The following is an 18819-nucleotide window of genomic DNA, read 5'->3' on the forward strand; positions in this document are numbered from 1 at the left end:
GATTACAATCCCACAAGAGCAAGCAACAAGTATCAAGAACAAGCATAACAAGTGGTAACGATGACATTAGATCTAGTTTGTCAATCCCACAATCCCCGCGTTACCGTTACAGCATAACAAACTGTTCCTTAACAATGAAAATCACTTACCGTTGACAAATGAGCGGGGAGCCAACGTTCCAGCAAAGCGGCAAAGGAACAAAGCCAAGCGACCCGTACGTAATCCTCTGGCAGACTTCGGGGGGGTTCGGGAATCTCCTGACTCTTATAGGCACGTCTGACGCGGGGACGCGGGTGGCTACTCCTCGCCCCCATGAAAACGCACCACCTGAACTCATGAGACTCCAGGGGTATGAGATTCCTCCCCCAGTTGAGGCTCCCAGCGGTTAAAGTAGATTGTTTATTTAAGTTATTTCGTGAGATTCCCTCTAACTATGGAACTCAAGTGCGTACTATGGTGCAAAACAACTTATCTCGTGAGATTCCCTCCTAACTATCCAACCCAAGCGCGTACTATGGTGCAAAACAAGTTATCTCGTGAGTTTCCCTCCTAACTATGGAACCCAACGTGAAAGACAATGTCACAGGCAATCATACATCACTAAGGCATAATGTGCTAATGTTAAGGCATCACATAATATTTTCTCCCATCATTCCGCCCTTTGACCCAGATTGAATTTATCATAAGGCATAATGTGCTAATTCACTTCAGGTCACATAATATTTTCCCCATCATACTGAAGGGAGGAGAATGCCTTTAAATCAGTGTTGTCTTGGGCAGCCCTTTTAATTTTAGTCTTTTGGACGAAAACACTTTTTAGTGTTATTTTAGTCATTTATAAATGTGTTAGTTTTAGTCTAGTCTTAGTTGACGAAAACTCTAAAAATTTTAGGACGAGTATTGGTTGACGGATATGGCGGAAAACACAACACTGAAAATCAGTTTCTGCTCTTGTACTCCTCTTTAAAAGAAACTGCTGTATTTTAAGCCAAAACAACTGTTGTCTTTGATAGAACAATATGTCTATATGCTGCCATAAAAAATTCATGGCACATTAAGCCCCCGAACTATTTTTGTCTGTTTTACCCTGAAAACCCCCGTTTACTAATGTCGCGCAACCGCTTTTGTTTCAACCCAGCCATAAAACGAAGGTAATTAATTATATTCATTGTACAAAAAGTCTGTCCTTTTTAGCTTAGAATCATTCATTGAAAAAAAGTGACTTTAAAAAAAAAATTCACTTGCATTTTTTTAAACATTTACACAAATTACGTTACAGTGAAAAAAATGGTGTCCGTAAAAAAGTCACGGATATTTACCTCGAAACTATCGCTTAATTGTATTTTTTTTTTTTTGTTACTGTCGCATTTTCTCCGATATGTTAGATGATAAATAATCGATCCAAACCAAAAAAAATTTGAAAAAAAAAAATGTTTATAAGAGTAGATACAGTATGTGAAAAAGAAAACCTCGACCACTCCTTGAAGTCTGCGATTTCTGCATGGCGACCCTTGTTATATGACCATGTTTCACCTATAAAATCCGAGGAAGGATGGAGAAAAGTGGACGCTACCTTGCGACAGGTGACGGAACCTTCTGGGTGACTGAACTGTTGAGGGCCACCGCGACTACTGGCAATGACTTAAGGGACCTGAGGTCTCGCCTAGCCGTGAGGAGCACGAATTTGACTGGAGACCAACTGTATTTGGACATATTAAATTCTTATTCGACTTAATTCGATGACAATTTCCTTTACCTTTCCCGAACACCCTTACCCCACCCCTCCCTTGCCCTGGAGAGAGCCGCGCAGATGGCCCTATCTTCCATCCATCTATCCATCCATCCATCCATCCATCCATCCATCATCTTCCGCGTGTTCCGGGGTCGGGTCGCAGGGGCAGCAGCTTTGACAGGGAAGCCCAGACTTCCCTCACCCTAATATATACATATACTGTATATGTTAGATAAAAATATTTTGAAAAATGATTTTTTTTTCTTTGATAGAAAATATATTTTTTCGATTGAATTTTTTGGGGGGATTGAATGATTTAGACACAAATATTTTTTCACATTCAAAAACTTTTTCTATGGTTGGAAATTTTCTTTTTTTGATTGAAGTGATTTTCTCTTTGAAAGTCTATTTTTTTTTTTTTTTTTTGAAGCAACTTATTTTTTGATTGAATAATTAAAAGCAAAAAATGTCCCAGCTAAAATGTGGCCCAAAAACAAATCAACATTACTTCAATCAATAAAGTTACTTCAATTAAAAAAAAAAAAAAAAAAAAAAAAAATAATGGAAAAATAGCTTTCACATGCATTTTTTGTTTTGTTTTTTGAGTTTCACATTTATTTTTGCATTCAAACACATTTTTTTCTTTTATATCGCAGCAACATTTTTTGGGTTGAATAATAAAGACACAAATCTACCTCCATATGGCTCCGCCCAGAGGATAAAATTTTTGACTGGGGTAACTACATTGGCACGACACCCACGGGTGTACCATATTCAATGGATGACGATCTTGGCGAAAAGTATTGCCTAAGCAGCCTGATTTAGAATTCCCCTCAAGAATGATGGAGAGAGAAAAAACGCTCATTGTCAACTTATTATTATAAATATTTTTGTAAGTTAATTTTATTGCTGACACTGTTTTTGGGTCATCAACATGTTGTGCCCCTCCTGCCCCAAAAGTCAAACTCCGCCTATGTTCTCAATTATTTAGTTGTGGTGTATTTTCAGGTGACTGGATCAAAGAACGAAGACCAACTCCTGAATGCTATTGAAGCTTACACTGAGTTTCACCCCGTATTGGCCTACATTGCCCTCAACAGAATATTTCTCAGACTTCAAACCCAGGAAGCAGTTTTCCCGCTGTGCCGGGCGGTCCCGGTATAGGACCTTATTAAAAATTGATGTTGACTATTTTTAAAAAAATGAACACTGACAAAAAAAAGTCTTGTTTCAGCTTCTTGTAGCAGCATTGAAGTGCCATAAATATGATAAGAACATCCAGGTGATGGGTAACTCTGCCCTCAAAATGCTGGTATGTTCAGCAGACTGGGAAAGAGACTGTCAAAGTGACCTAAGTGTGAGGCTTCGCCAAGAGATCGTTCGACTTATTTTAAATGGAATGGAGCCGTACCAGGACCCAGAGGTGGGTAGTAACACGTTACATAACCTTTTGACAATAATGTACTTCTGAGAGTAGTTTTACAAAGCCATTTTACTTGAGTAAATTTGTGAAGAAGAAACGTTATTCCGCTATTTTGGGCTACACTAGTCGTTACATTTTTCCTCTTTATTCTACATTTTAGACTTTTTGTATTGCCGGCAGTGGCTGTTTCATTAATGAGACGTCGCAACAATAATCACATCACAGCTTGCTGTGTTACAACCCCTAGCGAAAAGTATGGAATCACCAGTCTCGGACGAGCACTCACTCAGACATTTCATGATGTAGAACAAAGTCCGATAAAAAGCTTGAAAAAAAAAAAAAAAGAATTACAGTGGGGCAAATAAGTATTTAGTCAACCACCAGGGGTGAAAGTGGTTAGAATCTCTTGCCAGAACTCCCCGACGAGAAGGTCGCCACAGAGCCAGAAATTTTATTTATTTATTTATTTTTGGGGGGGGGTTTCATTCAAAATTGTATTTTTTTTCAATGATTTGCTAAATAAAAGTTAACAAAAAACAGCTAAACCCCCAAGCCCCATCTCCTAATTTTTATTTTCTCTCATTTCCTCACATACTAAATGCCAAATCTCAATTTTAACTATTTAAAAACAGAGGATGTATATTAAAATTGAAGATTATGTAAACATTTACTTTTTGTTATTTAATAATAGATATAAGTAACATACATTCAGAAAAATACGTACAAATGACTTATATTACGCAGAGTGAAATGGAATATATTTTGAAGATTGTGCAAACATTGACTTTTTTAAATCAAGGAAATGAATAAGTACCCTAACATAAATGAACAAATATAAGTAGTGCTGCAACGATTAATCGATGAACTCGAGTATTCGATTAGAAAAAAAAATATTCGAATCAAATTTTGCTGCTTCGAGTATTCGTTTAATTAAAGTGGCACTGTAATGGTTTGTTTTGAAAGTGTTTGCCTTTAGTTTTATTGATTTGGGTGGATACACTGCCCTCTAGTCTGCCTCAATCACATGGCTGAATCCATCTGCTCCCTGTTTAGACCAACATAAGCTGAGTTTTTGCTTGAGCTAATGTTTTTTTAATGCATTCGTATTTTATTTTAAAGGTATATTTAGCCAATTTTGTTGGGAATATGTGTCTGAACCATTTGTTTAGAGCACTGGATAAATTAAAAAAAAAAAAGAAGTATTTTATAGCATTTAAGCTAGCGGACATTTACTATGTAAGTTAGCCAATTGTTCATTTGTTTTACCTAGATTCTTTTTTTTTTTTTTCTTTAATGCCGTTTGAGGCTCAGCTAAGGTATTTTAATTTTTTATGTTCCTCATCCGATTACTCGATTATTCAAACTAAATAGTTCATCGATTAATCGACTACTAAAATAATCAATAGCTGCAGCCCTAAATATAAGTCCAAAGTGCACATTGGCAGCTAAAATGTTCTGAACCTCCCCATCAGAGCAAATAAAACTAAATAGGATAAAAAGGCCACCTTAACTCTTTCCTTGCTCTGAAAGATTTGATCCATTTTGTTTTGCTTTGTTTGTTTGTTTGTTTGTTTTTTTGCTGTTTCAGAAAACATGCACATTTGAACCAATCAGAGCTAACTATCTCTGTTGATCACATGTCAGTATGTCAGCCAATTGAACAGATAAATGAGTCTAGGCGTTTTGCTTTGCGGCGTGCATTCGCAAATTGACGTGACTCGTCATCGTCAGACTCCGATAACTGCAGCAGCCGGGGAAACCTCCATGCCGTCCGTGGAATAAAATAAATAATAAATATCGGTGGAAACGGATTACCCTACACAAGCACTTTATTATGCTTGTTGTGAACACTTGTGTATGTAAATCTGATGCTGGTAGATTGTTTACTTCTTGGAGATGAAATACATGTGTGGCAGCTTTGTATTTTTTTTGTTTTTACAAGGGCTGTCAAACGATTAAAATTTTTAATTGAGTTAATTACAGCTTAAAAATTAATTAATCGTAATTAATCGCAATTCAAACCATCAATAAAATATGCCATATTTTTCTGTAAATTATTGTTGAAATGGAAAGATAAGACAAGATGGATATATACATTCAACATACGGTACATAAGGACTGTATTTGTTTATTATACCAATAAATCAACAAGATTGCATTAACATTATTAACATTCTGTTAAAGTGATCCATGGATAGAAAGACTTGTAGTTCTTCAAAGATGAAAATTAGTACAAGTTATAGAAATGTTATATTAAAACGCCTCTTAATGTTTTCGTTTTGATAAAATTTGTAAAATTTTCAATCAAAAAATAAACTAGTAGCCCTATTCTGTCCTCAATGTGTGTGAGTACACAAATTGACTGATAGCGAACATAAGTTCCAAAAAGAAATCAGACGGTGTGGCAAAGTTGCATGGGCTTTACTGAAGTCATCTCTTTTTGACAGGAGCACGTTTCTTGTATTTTTGTAAAACTGAAAATAACAAGGCAATGTGTCAATAACTTGCATAAATCACAAAATAACATAAAATGTACACACACGTGTCCATTTGAGCACTAGCCAATTAGCTCACAAGCATCTAACAATGTAACTGCATTTCACCATATATGTGAACAAATTCAAATACACATCATCAATAACTATCTAATGCTCATGAATATAAACAAAGGAGGAATATAACTCACAAGTGATGCATGTATTAGACACAAACAGTGTGATGAGGCTATGAGAACTGCCACTGAATACTGGATGCGGACGTTAGCTGGTCTGAATAGCACTGTCTATTAGTGTGAGTTCGCGTCGACATATAATCACGTCAGAAAAGCGCGCCGAAACCCAAATAATCAGCTGCACTGAATCGCCAGCAGAGGGCCACATTACGCCACATAACATCTGCAAGTCACACCCAAGTGCCAGCAGAGGGCAGAAAAACTCCATAAAACACAATTAACAAGTTGGCCTTTCACTGTTCTGACATTTAAATCTGTCTGAGCGGGCCTAGTGCGTTAATTGCGTCAAATATTTTAACGTGATTAAGTAAAAAAATTAATTAACGCCCGTTAACGCGATAATTTTGACAGTTGGTGTTATGGTGCTTTTCCACCTTTCAAGGCGCTCGACACTATATCGCCATCTACATACTTGTGCCAGGAGCAATGTGGGGCTGTTCAAGGATACTTAGGCGAGTTCATCAGGGCAGAGAATCGAACCCACAACCTCTGGGTTGGGGGACAACTACTCTACCACTGAGCCAAGCCATCCCTCATATTTTTGGAATTAAAGCACCGAAGCTGTCCTGGCCCTGAATCTTATACCGAAACTGCGTTCCTGACCGTTCCCGCCCACTTTCACCCCTTGTCAACCAGTAATTGTGCATGTTGTCCCACTTGAAAATATTAGAGAGGCCTGTAATTGTCAACATGGGTAAACCTCAACCATGAGAGACAGAATGTGGAAAATAAAAACAGAAAATCAAATTGTTTGATTTTTAAACAATTTCTTTGCAAATCATGGTGGAAAATAAGTATTTAGTTAGCAGAATTAACATTGTTTCCATGCGAGGGCAGGTCTATTATGTCCCACTTCTGCTTTACGATGCGACGTCACGGTCTAAAAATAACTAGTGTGCGGTACGCCTTTGAGAGCATGGTTTAACAAGGTCGTTTGCTCAGTGTGTGTCAGACTGCTAGTTAACATGCATGCGTCATACTACGTGTTCAATGGACAAAGGCAGTCTGAACGGGCACGCCAAAAAAATAGATATGAGAAAAAAATCGGATTTGTGCATTAAGACCTGCGGTATGAACCTAGTCTAAGTGTGCTTTTTCTTCTCTCCACTGTGTCTAATCCCCATATCCTGGCTAGGTTCAAAAGTGTTGCTTATCTGTTCTGGTGAGCTGGTGTCCTAACAAGGATCTGATGCTTCAGTATAGTCGCGTCAACCACATGGTGCTAACACTGCTGGAGTCTGAATGGATGGATCAGGAAAGGCAAGGCAAATTTATTTGTATAGCGCAATTCAAAGTGCTTTACATCACACAAAGATCCAAGAGCAGCGATAAAATGATTTGTAAAAATCACATTGAATCAAAAGAAAATGAAAACAAAGACGATTGAAACAGGATATAAAATTATACCTGTCAACAGACCCGGCTGCAGAAAGAAATTTAAAGGGGGGGGGGGGCATTACATTTTTTGGGGGGGCCCACACTTCTTCAACGTAAATTTAGCCTGAACAGTGGCATTATTACCCGTAAATAACTACATCAGTGCACTGAAATATTTTCGTTCACTGAAGTCACAAGTGGTAGTTCATCGTAAAATCTCTAAGACAAACGAAAACCTATTGTGGGGCAAAGAAGAATTTAGTCAACCCCCAATTGTGCAAGTTCTCCTACTTGAAAAGATTAGAGAGGCCTGTAATTGTCAACATGGGTAAACCTCAACCATTTAATCGAGTTAATTACAGCTTAAAAATTAATTAATCGTAATTAATCGCAATTAATCGCAATTCAAACCATATATAAAATATGCCATATTTTTCAGTAAATTATTGTTGGAATGGAAAGATAAGACACAAGATGGATATATACATTCAACATACGGTACATAAGGACTATTTGTTTATTATAACAATAAATCAACAAGATGGCATTAACATTATTAACATTCTGTTAAAGCGATCCATGGATAGAAAGACTTGTAGTTCTTAAAAAAAAAATGTTAGTACAAGTTAGAGAAATTTTATATTAAAACCCCTCTTAATGTTTTCGTTTTAATAACATTTGTAAAATTTTCAATCAAAAAATAAACTAGTAGCCCGCCATTGTTGATGTCAATAATTACTTACACAATGCTCATGGATGCTGAAGCCTATAAAATCAGTCGCACCCAAGCGCCAGCAGAGGGCGGCAAAACTCCATAAAACACAACAAGTGAACGTTTCACTGTGTACTGTCATTTAAATCTCTCTGAGCGGGGCATCTGAGTTATTTGCGTCAAATATTTTAACGTGATTAATTAAAAAAATTAATTGATGCCCGTTAACGCGATAATTTTGACAGCCCTAATTTTTATAGAATTTATTTCCAAATTAGAGTGGAAAATAAGTATTTGGTCACCTACAAACGAGCAAGAATTCTAGCTGTCAAAGAGGTCTAACTTCTTCTAACGAGGCTCCAACCGTTACCTGTATTAATGACACCTGTTTTAACTCATTATCACTCGCATATAAGCATATAAACTCGCATTAAATGTTCCTAATCCGATGACTCGATTATTCGAACTAACTAGTTGATAGATTAATCGACTACTAACGTAATCGATAGTTGCAGCCCTACATAGAATAAATTCAAACATGATCATGACATTTTCTGGCCCAAAAATGGCAGGAAACAGCCAAGGTCACCAACAGTCATTTGTCGAACCTGCAAAAAGAAGGAATTTGAATTTGGGTTCTTCTGACTGATGCTTTCTGATCGACACAAAGTAATCCCTATCATGTAATTAACACTAGAACTACCTAGGGTGGATCCACTAACTTTTGTTATCAGAGAAAGGTCATCTGACTCTAATCAGCATGTCTTTTGTGAGCATTGAGGTGCTCATTAGTCACACTCACTAAACCTCAGATTTGGATTGCTCCAATTAGCATCTTGAGTGTTTGCAGGGCTGCCTTACCTTTGTCGGACAGTTGACCGCTCAGGCAGGCAATCGGGCGGACAACCTTTTTACATATACTGCATACTGAAGCTTGTGTTTGCAGAGACAAAAAAGCTGTTTGAGATGCTGTGGAAAGTTCTTTGGTCATTGTGTGCTTCAACATAATAAACTGAACCTTGACTTCTGAATGTTGATTTGTCAAGACAAAGTAAAGGTGCTTGATGGGATTTGTCCCAGAGGCTCTAACACTCAATTTTCTATAATGTTGACAGTCTGGTTTCGCCACAGTTCTGGATGCTAGTCTTAGTTTCATGCCACATGGCCCTCTTATCATTTTTACACTAACCCAGGAGTTAACAAGTCTGGATTTGCACATATTCAAGATGCTAATTGAAGCTGTCCAGAGTGAAAACCCTCCTTCACACCAAGGCTGCTTGATTGCTTGTTTGAGTGGTCTATGGTTTGACAAAGCAAAGTAGTCAGTTTGGTATTGGCGTCATTTGACACCTTTCAGATTGGAAAAAAAAAAAACCTGGACTTCCAGTGTTAAGAAGTGAACCATTGAAGAACAGTGTCGGTAAGCCTTAACCACCGTTCCAATCTCTCGAGTAGAATGTCGGGATCATATGTGTGGAATGCGGCACTGAGATCCAATAGTAGCAGAACAGATGATATGTCAGTATTCCGACCAATATCATTTAGGACGTTGGTCTCGGTGCTGTGTTGTGGCAAAAATCCGGACTGAACTGAGTTCAAAAGATTGTGTCGCATGATAAAAGCCTGGATCCGTTCAACAACAATATCGATAAGTGCTCAGGGCCAGCAAGCTCGACTCCCAGTATGGCTCCAAAGAATTTGAAACCCGGAGTCTTGGATGAAATGAAATCCTCCATACAGAAGTTGGAGGTCTCCTTGACTGGCTTGATTCAAAACCAGAGTCAAGAAATCTTTAGAGAGCTCCATTTAATTCGCGCTGAAAACGAGAAACTCAAGCAGGCGGTCCAGGAGAGAGATGTTCGCATCAAGAGGCTGGAAATTCTGGCGACGCGCAAATGAGCTCATCATTTCTGGATTACAACTGACGCCTGGCCCAGGGGACACCGTGGCGCAACTGGCAATTGCTAAGCTGAAAGAGTATGGAATAAACATGGAACCGCTGGACATCCGTCGCTGCCTTCTGCTCCCATATGGGGGGAGAGGAACGGCGACGGTGCTCATGAAGCTGGCAGACCACAAGACCAAGACTGCCCTGCTTAACCAGGGTCGAAATTTTTTTTGAGAGACAACTTGACTCGCCGAAATGCCGAAATTGCAAGAAAAGCACGTCAACTCAAAAAATGCTGGGAAAATAGCCAACACCTGGGTCTCGGATTGCAGGATCCTTGTCAAGACGCAAGATATGAAGATTAAAGCTATTACGAGTCTTGACCAACTGACTGCAATAGCTGGATAACTGTAAATACTACACAGCCGACCAGTATAACAACTCGTGGATGTGGACGGTAAGATGAAACTTATCAACGGCAGGAGTCTCTACAAGAATCTTGAACACATTAAGGATTATCTACTAAAGAAAACAAAGGCTCTGACTTTAATTTGCACGGATATAACATGACACAAATGTATCGGGCATCTAAGGGGGAGGGGGGTGTTGCAATTATGGTTGACAATCTCCTGGAATGTATTACAATTGAACTCCTAATCCCCAATTGTAAAAACATAATTATCTGCTGTGTCTACCAAGCTCCTGATTCAAATGTCTAGTTTACTGAGTATAAGGAAAAGATACTGTATAAAACGAATAATAAGCATGTTTTCGTTGTGGAGACATTAATTTTAGGATAGAATATGTACAGCACGTTGTTTGATTTTCTCATGCATTCATGTCTGATGAAACTGTTACAGTGACCTTGTGTGCGCCAATTGTTGCCACCATGTACACCTCAGCAATGTATCCTTTTAAGAGACTTATAAGAAAAGCATTTTGAGTCGCTACTCACACCAGCTGTGATAACATGTCACACACATACAGTTGTGGTCAAAAGTTTACATACACTTGTGAAGAACATAATGTCATGGCTCTCTTGAGTTTCCAGTTATTTCTACAAATCTGATTTTTCTCCGATAGAGTCATTGGAACAGATACTTCATTGTCACAAAAAAGATTCATGAAGTTTGGTTCTTTTATGACTTTATTATGGGTTAACAGAAAAAGTGATCAAATCTGCTGGGTCAAAAATATACATACAGCAACACGAGTGATTATTGACTTGAACAATCATTGACTTGAACAAGTCAGGAAAGTCACTTGGAGCCATTTCAAAGCAGCTGCAGGTCCCAAGAGCAACAGTGCAAACAATTGTAAGTATAAAGTGCATGGCACTGTTTTGTCACTGCCACGATCAGGAAGAAAATACAAGCTATCACCTGCTGCTGAGAGAAAATTGGTCAGGAGGGTGAAGATTCAACCGAGAATCACCAAAAAGCAGATCTGCCAAGAATTTGAAGCTGCTGGAACACAGGTGTCAGTGTCCACAGTCAAGCGTGTTTTGCATCTCCATGGACTGAGACGCTGCCGTGCCCTTGCTCCAAAAGCGGCACCTTAAGGCTCGACTGAAGTTTGCTGCTGATCACATGGACAAAGATAAGACCTTCTGGAGGAAAGTTCTGTGGTCAGACGAAACAAAAATCCAGCTGTTTGGCCACAATGCCCAGCAATATGTTTGGAGGAGAAAAGGTGAGGCCTTTAACCCAAAGTACACCATGCCTACCGTCAAGCACGGTGGTGGTCGTATTATGCTGTGGGGCTGTTTTGCTGCCAATGGAACTGGTGCTTTACAGAGAGTAAATGGGATAATGAAGAAGGAGGATTACCCCCAAATTCTTCAAGATAACCTAACGTCATCAGCTCGAAGATTGGGTCTTGGGCGCAATTGGGTGTTCCAACAGGACAATGACCCCAAACACACATCAGAAGTGGTAATGGAATAGCTAAATCAGGCTAGAATTAAGGTTTTCGAATGGCCTTCCCAAAGTCCCATTGAGAACTTATGGACAATGCTGAAGAAACAAGTCCATGTCAGAAAGCCATCAAATTGAACTGAACTGCACCAATTCTGTCAAGAGGAGCGGTCAAAGATTCAACCATAAGCTTGCCAGAAGCTTGTGGATGGCTACCAAAAGCGCCTAATTGAAGTGAAAATGGCCAAGGGACATGTTACGAAATATTAGCGCTGCTGTATGTATATTTTTGACCCAGCTGATTTGATCACTTTTTTCTGTTCACCCATAATAAAGTCATAAAAGAACCAAACTTCATGAATGTTTTTTGTGACAAAGAAGTATCGTTTCCAATCACTCTATCAGAGAAAAATCAGAGTTGTAGAAATAACTGGAAACTCAAGGGAGCCATGACATTATGTTCTTCACAAGTGTATGTAAACTTTTGACCACAACTGTAGCCACAACAAAATGTTCCACAGCAGACAGATGCAAAAATGTCAGGGACATGACAAAGTCATAACCTTGTATGCCGTGAAATTAATCGAGCTGCTTGACTGGACGCTTAGTTACTAAACCCAGATTGTTGACTGTGTTATTTTACAGTTTTGATGTATGTTCCATGCCTGAATGTGCGTCTTTAGTTGTATGGGGGACTGGAAACTGATAAGCATACGCTTCATCCCGTCCGCCTTTGTCGTCTTCTTCGGTTCCTTCGGGCAAATCATATCACATTTTGTGATTGTCAATGATACCGATGATGATGACAATAAAATTCCATTCATTCATTCATTCAACAACCCTCTCAATGATTTTCCCCAGGCCTCCACAAAGTTGCCAAGAATGGCAACAGGCTCGCGTAATACCGGGGAAAGCTGCGCGTTGCTGCGCAGACTTAGCCTCTTTGGCTGACAACCACCATAAGGAAGCTCTGGGAAAGATTGGATTTGTTCAGGTAACATCAAACCGAGGTTTTTCAAATGTCTTCTTTACCTTTTTCACTCTGAAATAATCACCAATAGAGTGGAGGTACCTCAAGATACAAAAGCACGACACATTCATTCTTCTAAAAGACGTGAAGATTTCACGTCTTTTCACAAAAATGATTCAGTATGGTAAACCTGGAACAAATTAGGCAATTAAATGTAAAGCGCGCCTTCATTTAGGAGTGGGAACCTCACGATACGATACGATTCACGATACAAAGCTCACGATAACGATGATCTGACGATATGGCGATACAACGACTATCGATACATTGGTCGGGAAATCATTCTAGGATATTCTACAAACAACTAATTAACAGAAAAACAAGCTTCTTGTGTGAATTGGAATGAGTTTATCACTAGTAGACGTCCAATCCATTTGAACTGGGAGGGTGGCATTCGTTCATTCGCTGCCATCCCTCCCACTTCAAACGGATTGAACGTCTATGGCTGTCAGTGGCAGTCAATGCCAGGCACTTAGTTCATGTTGGGCCATTTAAGGTCTCACTGGAACAGCACTAAACAAAAGTTCAGCATCGTCACCCTGTCCAATGCAGATTTTTGACTCTTGACACCTTGTCCAATGCAGATTCTTGACAAGGTGATGATGCTGGAACTTTTGTTTGGTGTCGTTCCAGTGAGATTTACAAAGATGACTGCCTGAAGAAAACATCAAAATTCCCCTCAGTCCTTGATGATATAGGGCTGCATATCAGGCAAAGGCACTGGGAAGATGGCTGTGGTTAAATCTTCAATAGATGCACAAATTTACATTGAAATTTTAGACAGCTTTCTTATCCCTTCAATTGAAAATATGTCATATTCCAAGATGACAATGCATCAAGCCACAGAGCTAAAACTGTTCAAGAATTCCTTGGAGAAAGAATCATCCAGTCAATGTCATGGCCTGTAAATAGCCAAGATCTCAACTCCTATTTAAAACGATATCTTGATTTTTGGCAGGAGCATATCGATAATCTTTTGGGATAAATAGTATCACGATATATCAGTGTTGGGAATAAGGCCGTTACATAACAGCGTTATTTTTTCAGTAACGGGGTAATCTAACTAATTACTTTTTCCGCCGTTACAACGCCGTTACTGTTACTGACGGTCAAAAGCGGTGCGTTACTTACTCTGAATAAATTGAAGAAACTACCGGCCGTGTCACTCTCTGCTCTGTTGATTTGTCATCCAAGACTTTGGGTGGGTTCAGGTTCGAGAATAGCGCACGTACTTCTGACTCCAAGGTGTTTGTCCCTGCTCCTTCAATAAGACAATGCTTTCCAAAGTTTGGTAACGTTTCTGTGTTTGCTACACCTGATGCTAGCCTCGTTCAGCCAGCAATAATTCTGCTTCCATCTTGAGGACGGCAGACGCTTTGAAGGTGACGTGAATTGTCTGGAAACGAGCCTACCTAAATGCGGCCCCTCGAGAGATGCGATGGAAGTGATTGTGATTGGCAGAGGGTTAGAGTCATGTGTCGTGGTCAGCCAATCAGAGCCGGTGATTTCACAAGCAAACCGGAACAGCGCGTGCGGCAAACACACACACGCAAAACAGATGCACATGGTCGGGATGGCAGAGCATTCAGAAGAAAAATTGTCCTTTAGGAGGTGGAGGTATAGACAGTACTTCAAGTTTGTCGAAATTAAAGGAAAGAACCTGCATGCAATGTGTAATTTATGTCCCGGGGCAAAGCTTTTGTCGACATCTGTGGTAAGCAATTCAAATCTGCTGAAGCACCTAACAAGTTAACTACCTGTCTGTTCTTCTCTATTCCACTGACTCGAATACTGCTCAGAAAATTTCAAATTCTTTGACATACAAGTTCTTTTTAAAGTAACGGAAATAGTTACTTTCCCTGGTAACTAGTTACTTTTACTATAGAGTAATTCAGTTACTCAGTTACTTTTTGGAAGAAGTAGTGAGTAATGTAACTAATTACTTTTTTAAAGTAACGTGCCCAACACTGTATACTACAGTTTCGATATTTTGTCACACCCCTACCTTCATCACAGTCCCTGACAAAAGTCATGTCGCTTATCCATTTTGTAGAAACAATTGCTAATAATTAAGGCCATCAAACAATTAAAATTTTTAATTTTAGTTAATCACAGCTTAAAAATTAATTAATCGGAATTAATCGCAATTCAAACCATCTTTAAAATCTGCCATATTTTTTCTGTAAATTATTGTTGGAATGGAAAGATAAGACACAAGACTGATATATACATTCAACATACGGTACATAGGGACTGTATTTGTTTATTATAACAATACATCAACAAGATGGCATTAACATTATTAACATTCTGTTAAAGCGATCCATGGGTAGAAAGACTTATAGTATCTTCAAAGATAAATGTTAGTACAAGTTATAGAAATTTTATATTAAAACCCCTCTTAATGTTTTCGTTTTAATAAAATTTGTAAAATTTTCAAACAATAAATAAAGTCGTAGCTCGCCATTGTTGATGTCAATAATTACACAATGCTCATGGTGCTGAAACCCATAAAATCAGTCGCACCCAAGCACATCGTTCAAACCACTACACAACTGGATTTAAGTGTCCGATCGCGAGTGGAAACACACAACAACAACACAAAAGATGATACATACAGGTGTTGCCTCTGTAGATATTTTACAAACATTAACAAAGAACGTAGGGTCGTAGCAGTGTTTCCCTGCCTCACTAACTCGCTCACTCGCTTGGATGCGGCATTTCTTCTTCACGTGAGCGTGTTCTTCTTCGCGTGAGGAAGCGCAAGTGCGCCCCCACTTGAGCGTAAAAAAAATCCCATAAAAACTAAAAGGCATGCATTTCAATATACTGGTAAATAATACTTTAACAGAGGTCCCCAAACTACGGCCCGCGGGCCGGATACGGCCCGCCCCGACATTTGGTCCGGCCCCCTGAACAATACCAGAGAGCATTTTTGAATTTTTTTTTTCCCTCGGTAGTGTTATTTATTTTCTGGCCTTTTTCTGTGAAGAACTCAGAGAGGGTTCTTTGGTTATCTATTTGATTAGCCAATCGATCGGGTCCGATCACGTCATTTTCAAAGTATCGGAATCGGCAAAAAAATATCGGCCATGCTTTTTTTAATATATATATTTTTTAATTAAATCGTTTTCCTATTGTTTTTAATGTTACAGTCGTATTATTTTACACTCATCCAGTGTCATTAGTTTAGGCTTGACGTAGGGTTATCAAAAATATCCCAATAACGGCGGCAATTAATTTATTATATAATGCGTCACGTTAAAATTAGGGCTGTCAAACAATTAAAATTTTTTAATGGAGTTAATTACAGCTTAAAAATTAATTAATCGTAATTAATCGCAATTCAAACCATCTATAAAATATGCCATATTTTTCTGTAAATTACAGTATATATATATATTCTGTAAAATAAATTGTTGGAATGGAAAGATAAGACACAAGATGGATATATATATATACATTCAACATACGGTACATAAGGACTGTAGTGGGCATTTCACTCTACTGTCATTTAAATCTGTCTATGCTGTCCTCACTCCGAAGCGTCTACTTTTTCCAAAGCTAGACAGCTAGTGAACGACGCCTTAATAATTAGACTTCTTCCTTTTTCATCTGATTTATTAATAAAATGGCCTCAAACCATTGTCCTCTTTAGACCGTCGTAAAACTACAAAAAAAAAGTACACAAGCATTGCATTAGCAACAACGTTAGCTTAGCACGCTATACAGGTTCACTAAACATAAACAAAAAGCGTCTCATACAAAAAATATAACATTTCGCTTACTAACATAATATGTACATTCTTTACAACAACCATACTTACGGACAAATCTTGTCCAAGGATCATATAAGCACAACATTATCAGCCCGAGACGTCGTGCAGCCATAATGAACTGGCAAGAAAACAATAAACCATGTCGCAAAGCGACCACAAGAGTTTGCTGTTACACAGCACAAAAAGCCTTGCTGTAAAACTCACCAAAAGGCAGAATACTGTCTGAGCGGGACATGTGCGTTAATTGCGTCAAATATTTTTACGTGATTAATTAAAAAAATTAATTACCGCGGGATAATTTTGACAGCCCTAGAAAAAATGCTTAAATTTCCAAATTCTTCATCTATATGAACGTAAAGCAATATCGATTCTTGGTTTTAAAGCTAAAAAAGCGTGCAGTTAGCGTTTATTTTACGTATATTGTCGAAGAACAATGCTACTCTGTTAGCGAAAGAGGCTAGCGGCCGCCTGGCGTAAACTCAATCAACTCATTCTTATCCTCCATTCTCAGAGAATGTTCAACTTCTTACGGAAATGCATGCAGCGTGAACCAGTGAGTGACCTCAGTAAAATGCACATGTGGGTTTATGCAATCAAGTTGTAAGCTCGCTGAAATTCTTTGAATTTTTATTCTACGCAGTGGTGCATCGCCTTTGAACCATTTTGGGAAGCTCTGGAGCATCTTACTAATGAGAGCCCATACATTTGTCAAATGTTCCTCGATTGTCAGGGAGTGAGGCTCTTCATGGACCTTTATAGAGTGAGTTTGTTGTGACAGTCACAGACTTCCAAAGTCACTTGTACAATTAACGCCACTTCTCTTCTAAAACTTCAATCCAGAAGTTTCCAAGTTGGAAGGAGCTGCATCGCAACATGATGGACGTCCTGATTAATGTTGTCATGGTCAAAGCACTACGACCGCAGCATGTCACGCCACAGTTCATCAATTTTCTCAGGTGACACATTGCTGAAGCACAAATAGCTGTCAACCATGGACTTCATAACCTATTGACATGACACGGGAAACGGGGCCGATTGTAGGGGGCCTATTTTCAAAAACTTTACATATTTTCAAAACCAAAGCTGCTACTGACCTAAAACCAAAACAGGCACCATATATGAGTCTCCATGAGCAGCGGCATCCAAAAAATTCAAAGTCCTTCCCTTGTAAAATCTCTATTAATTCTTTATATATAAGTATAACACAACTTAAAACGGCTATAAAATTCTCAGATTTTACACTAGATGCACAAAAATCACCAAATCCAGCGATAATCACATATATTTTCAGGCTCAATAGCAATATTTAACATTTCACAGAAGTTTTTGACCAAAATAGCAACTTTATTTTTTTTTTTTCCAAATAACTTTATTTACGTTTTCAACAGCTAATAATTCACTCAATTTAACATCGGACACTTAATACTTGAGGAAAACATGCGGAATCAATAATATATAAATACTAGGGCTGTCAAACAATTAAAAAATTTAATCGACTTAATTACAGCTTAAAAATTAATCATAATTAATCGCAATTCAAACCATCTATAAAATATGCCATATTTTTCTGTAAATTATTTTTGGAATGGAAAGATAAGACACAAGATGGATATATACATTCAACATACGGTACATAAGGACTGTATTTGTTTATTATAACAATACATCAACAAGATGGCTTTAACATTATTAACATTCTGTTAAAGTGATCCATGGATAGAAAGACTTGTACTAACATTTATCTTTTAAGAACTACAAGTTATAGAAATGTTATATTAAAACCCCTCTTAATGTTTTCGTTTTAATAAAATTTGTAAAATTTTCCATCAAAAAATAAACTAGTAGCCCACCATTGTTGATGTCAATAATTACTTACACAATGCTCATGGGTGCTGAAGCCTATAAAATCAGTCGCACCCAAGCGCCAGCAGAGGGCAGAAAAACTCCATAACGCATGTGCGTTAATTGCGTCAAATATTTTAACGTGAATAATTTTTAAAAATGAATTACCGCCCGTTAACGCGATAATTTTGACAGCCCTAATGACTACATTATTAATAAATTCTATATACAATCACAACTTATTATAGAATAGAATACAATAGAATAGACCTTTATAATCATTATACACGATATCAGCGTTGACTAAATCCGGACCTCGGTGCCACTTTTCCTGTCGTGTTTTCCACGTCTCTCTCCCCTAACACACCTGAATCAAATGATTGTCATCA

The 18819-nt window shown here is 38.3% G+C and overlaps 1 protein-coding gene across 10 annotated transcripts in view; it reads left to right on the top strand.

Annotated features, from left to right (window-relative positions):
• The window catches only part of LOC130908391 (protein zer-1 homolog), a 53417-nt gene that overhangs the window by 18795 nt on the left and 15803 nt on the right, over positions 1-18819 (top strand). For all 10 annotated transcript variants that reach the window (XR_009061591.1, XR_009061593.1, XR_009061589.1 and 7 more), the window contains 7 exons: positions 2741-2890; positions 2967-3155; positions 7022-7146; positions 12641-12773; positions 17100-17141; positions 17229-17348; positions 17429-17544. Coding sequence is in view for 4 of the 10 variants with exons in the window: in XM_057823781.1 (XP_057679764.1) it covers positions 2741-2890; positions 2967-3155; positions 7022-7146; positions 12641-12773; positions 17100-17141; positions 17229-17348; positions 17429-17544 (875 nt within the window). In the remaining 6 variants the exon portion in view is untranslated. The remainder of the gene's footprint in view (positions 1-2740; positions 2891-2966; positions 3156-7021; positions 7147-12640; positions 12774-17099; positions 17142-17228; positions 17349-17428; positions 17545-18819) is intronic.

Source organism: Corythoichthys intestinalis, chromosome 20 (assembly GCF_030265065.1).
Source record: "Corythoichthys intestinalis isolate RoL2023-P3 chromosome 20, ASM3026506v1, whole genome shotgun sequence".
NCBI lineage: Eukaryota > Metazoa > Chordata > Actinopteri > Syngnathiformes > Syngnathidae > Corythoichthys > Corythoichthys intestinalis.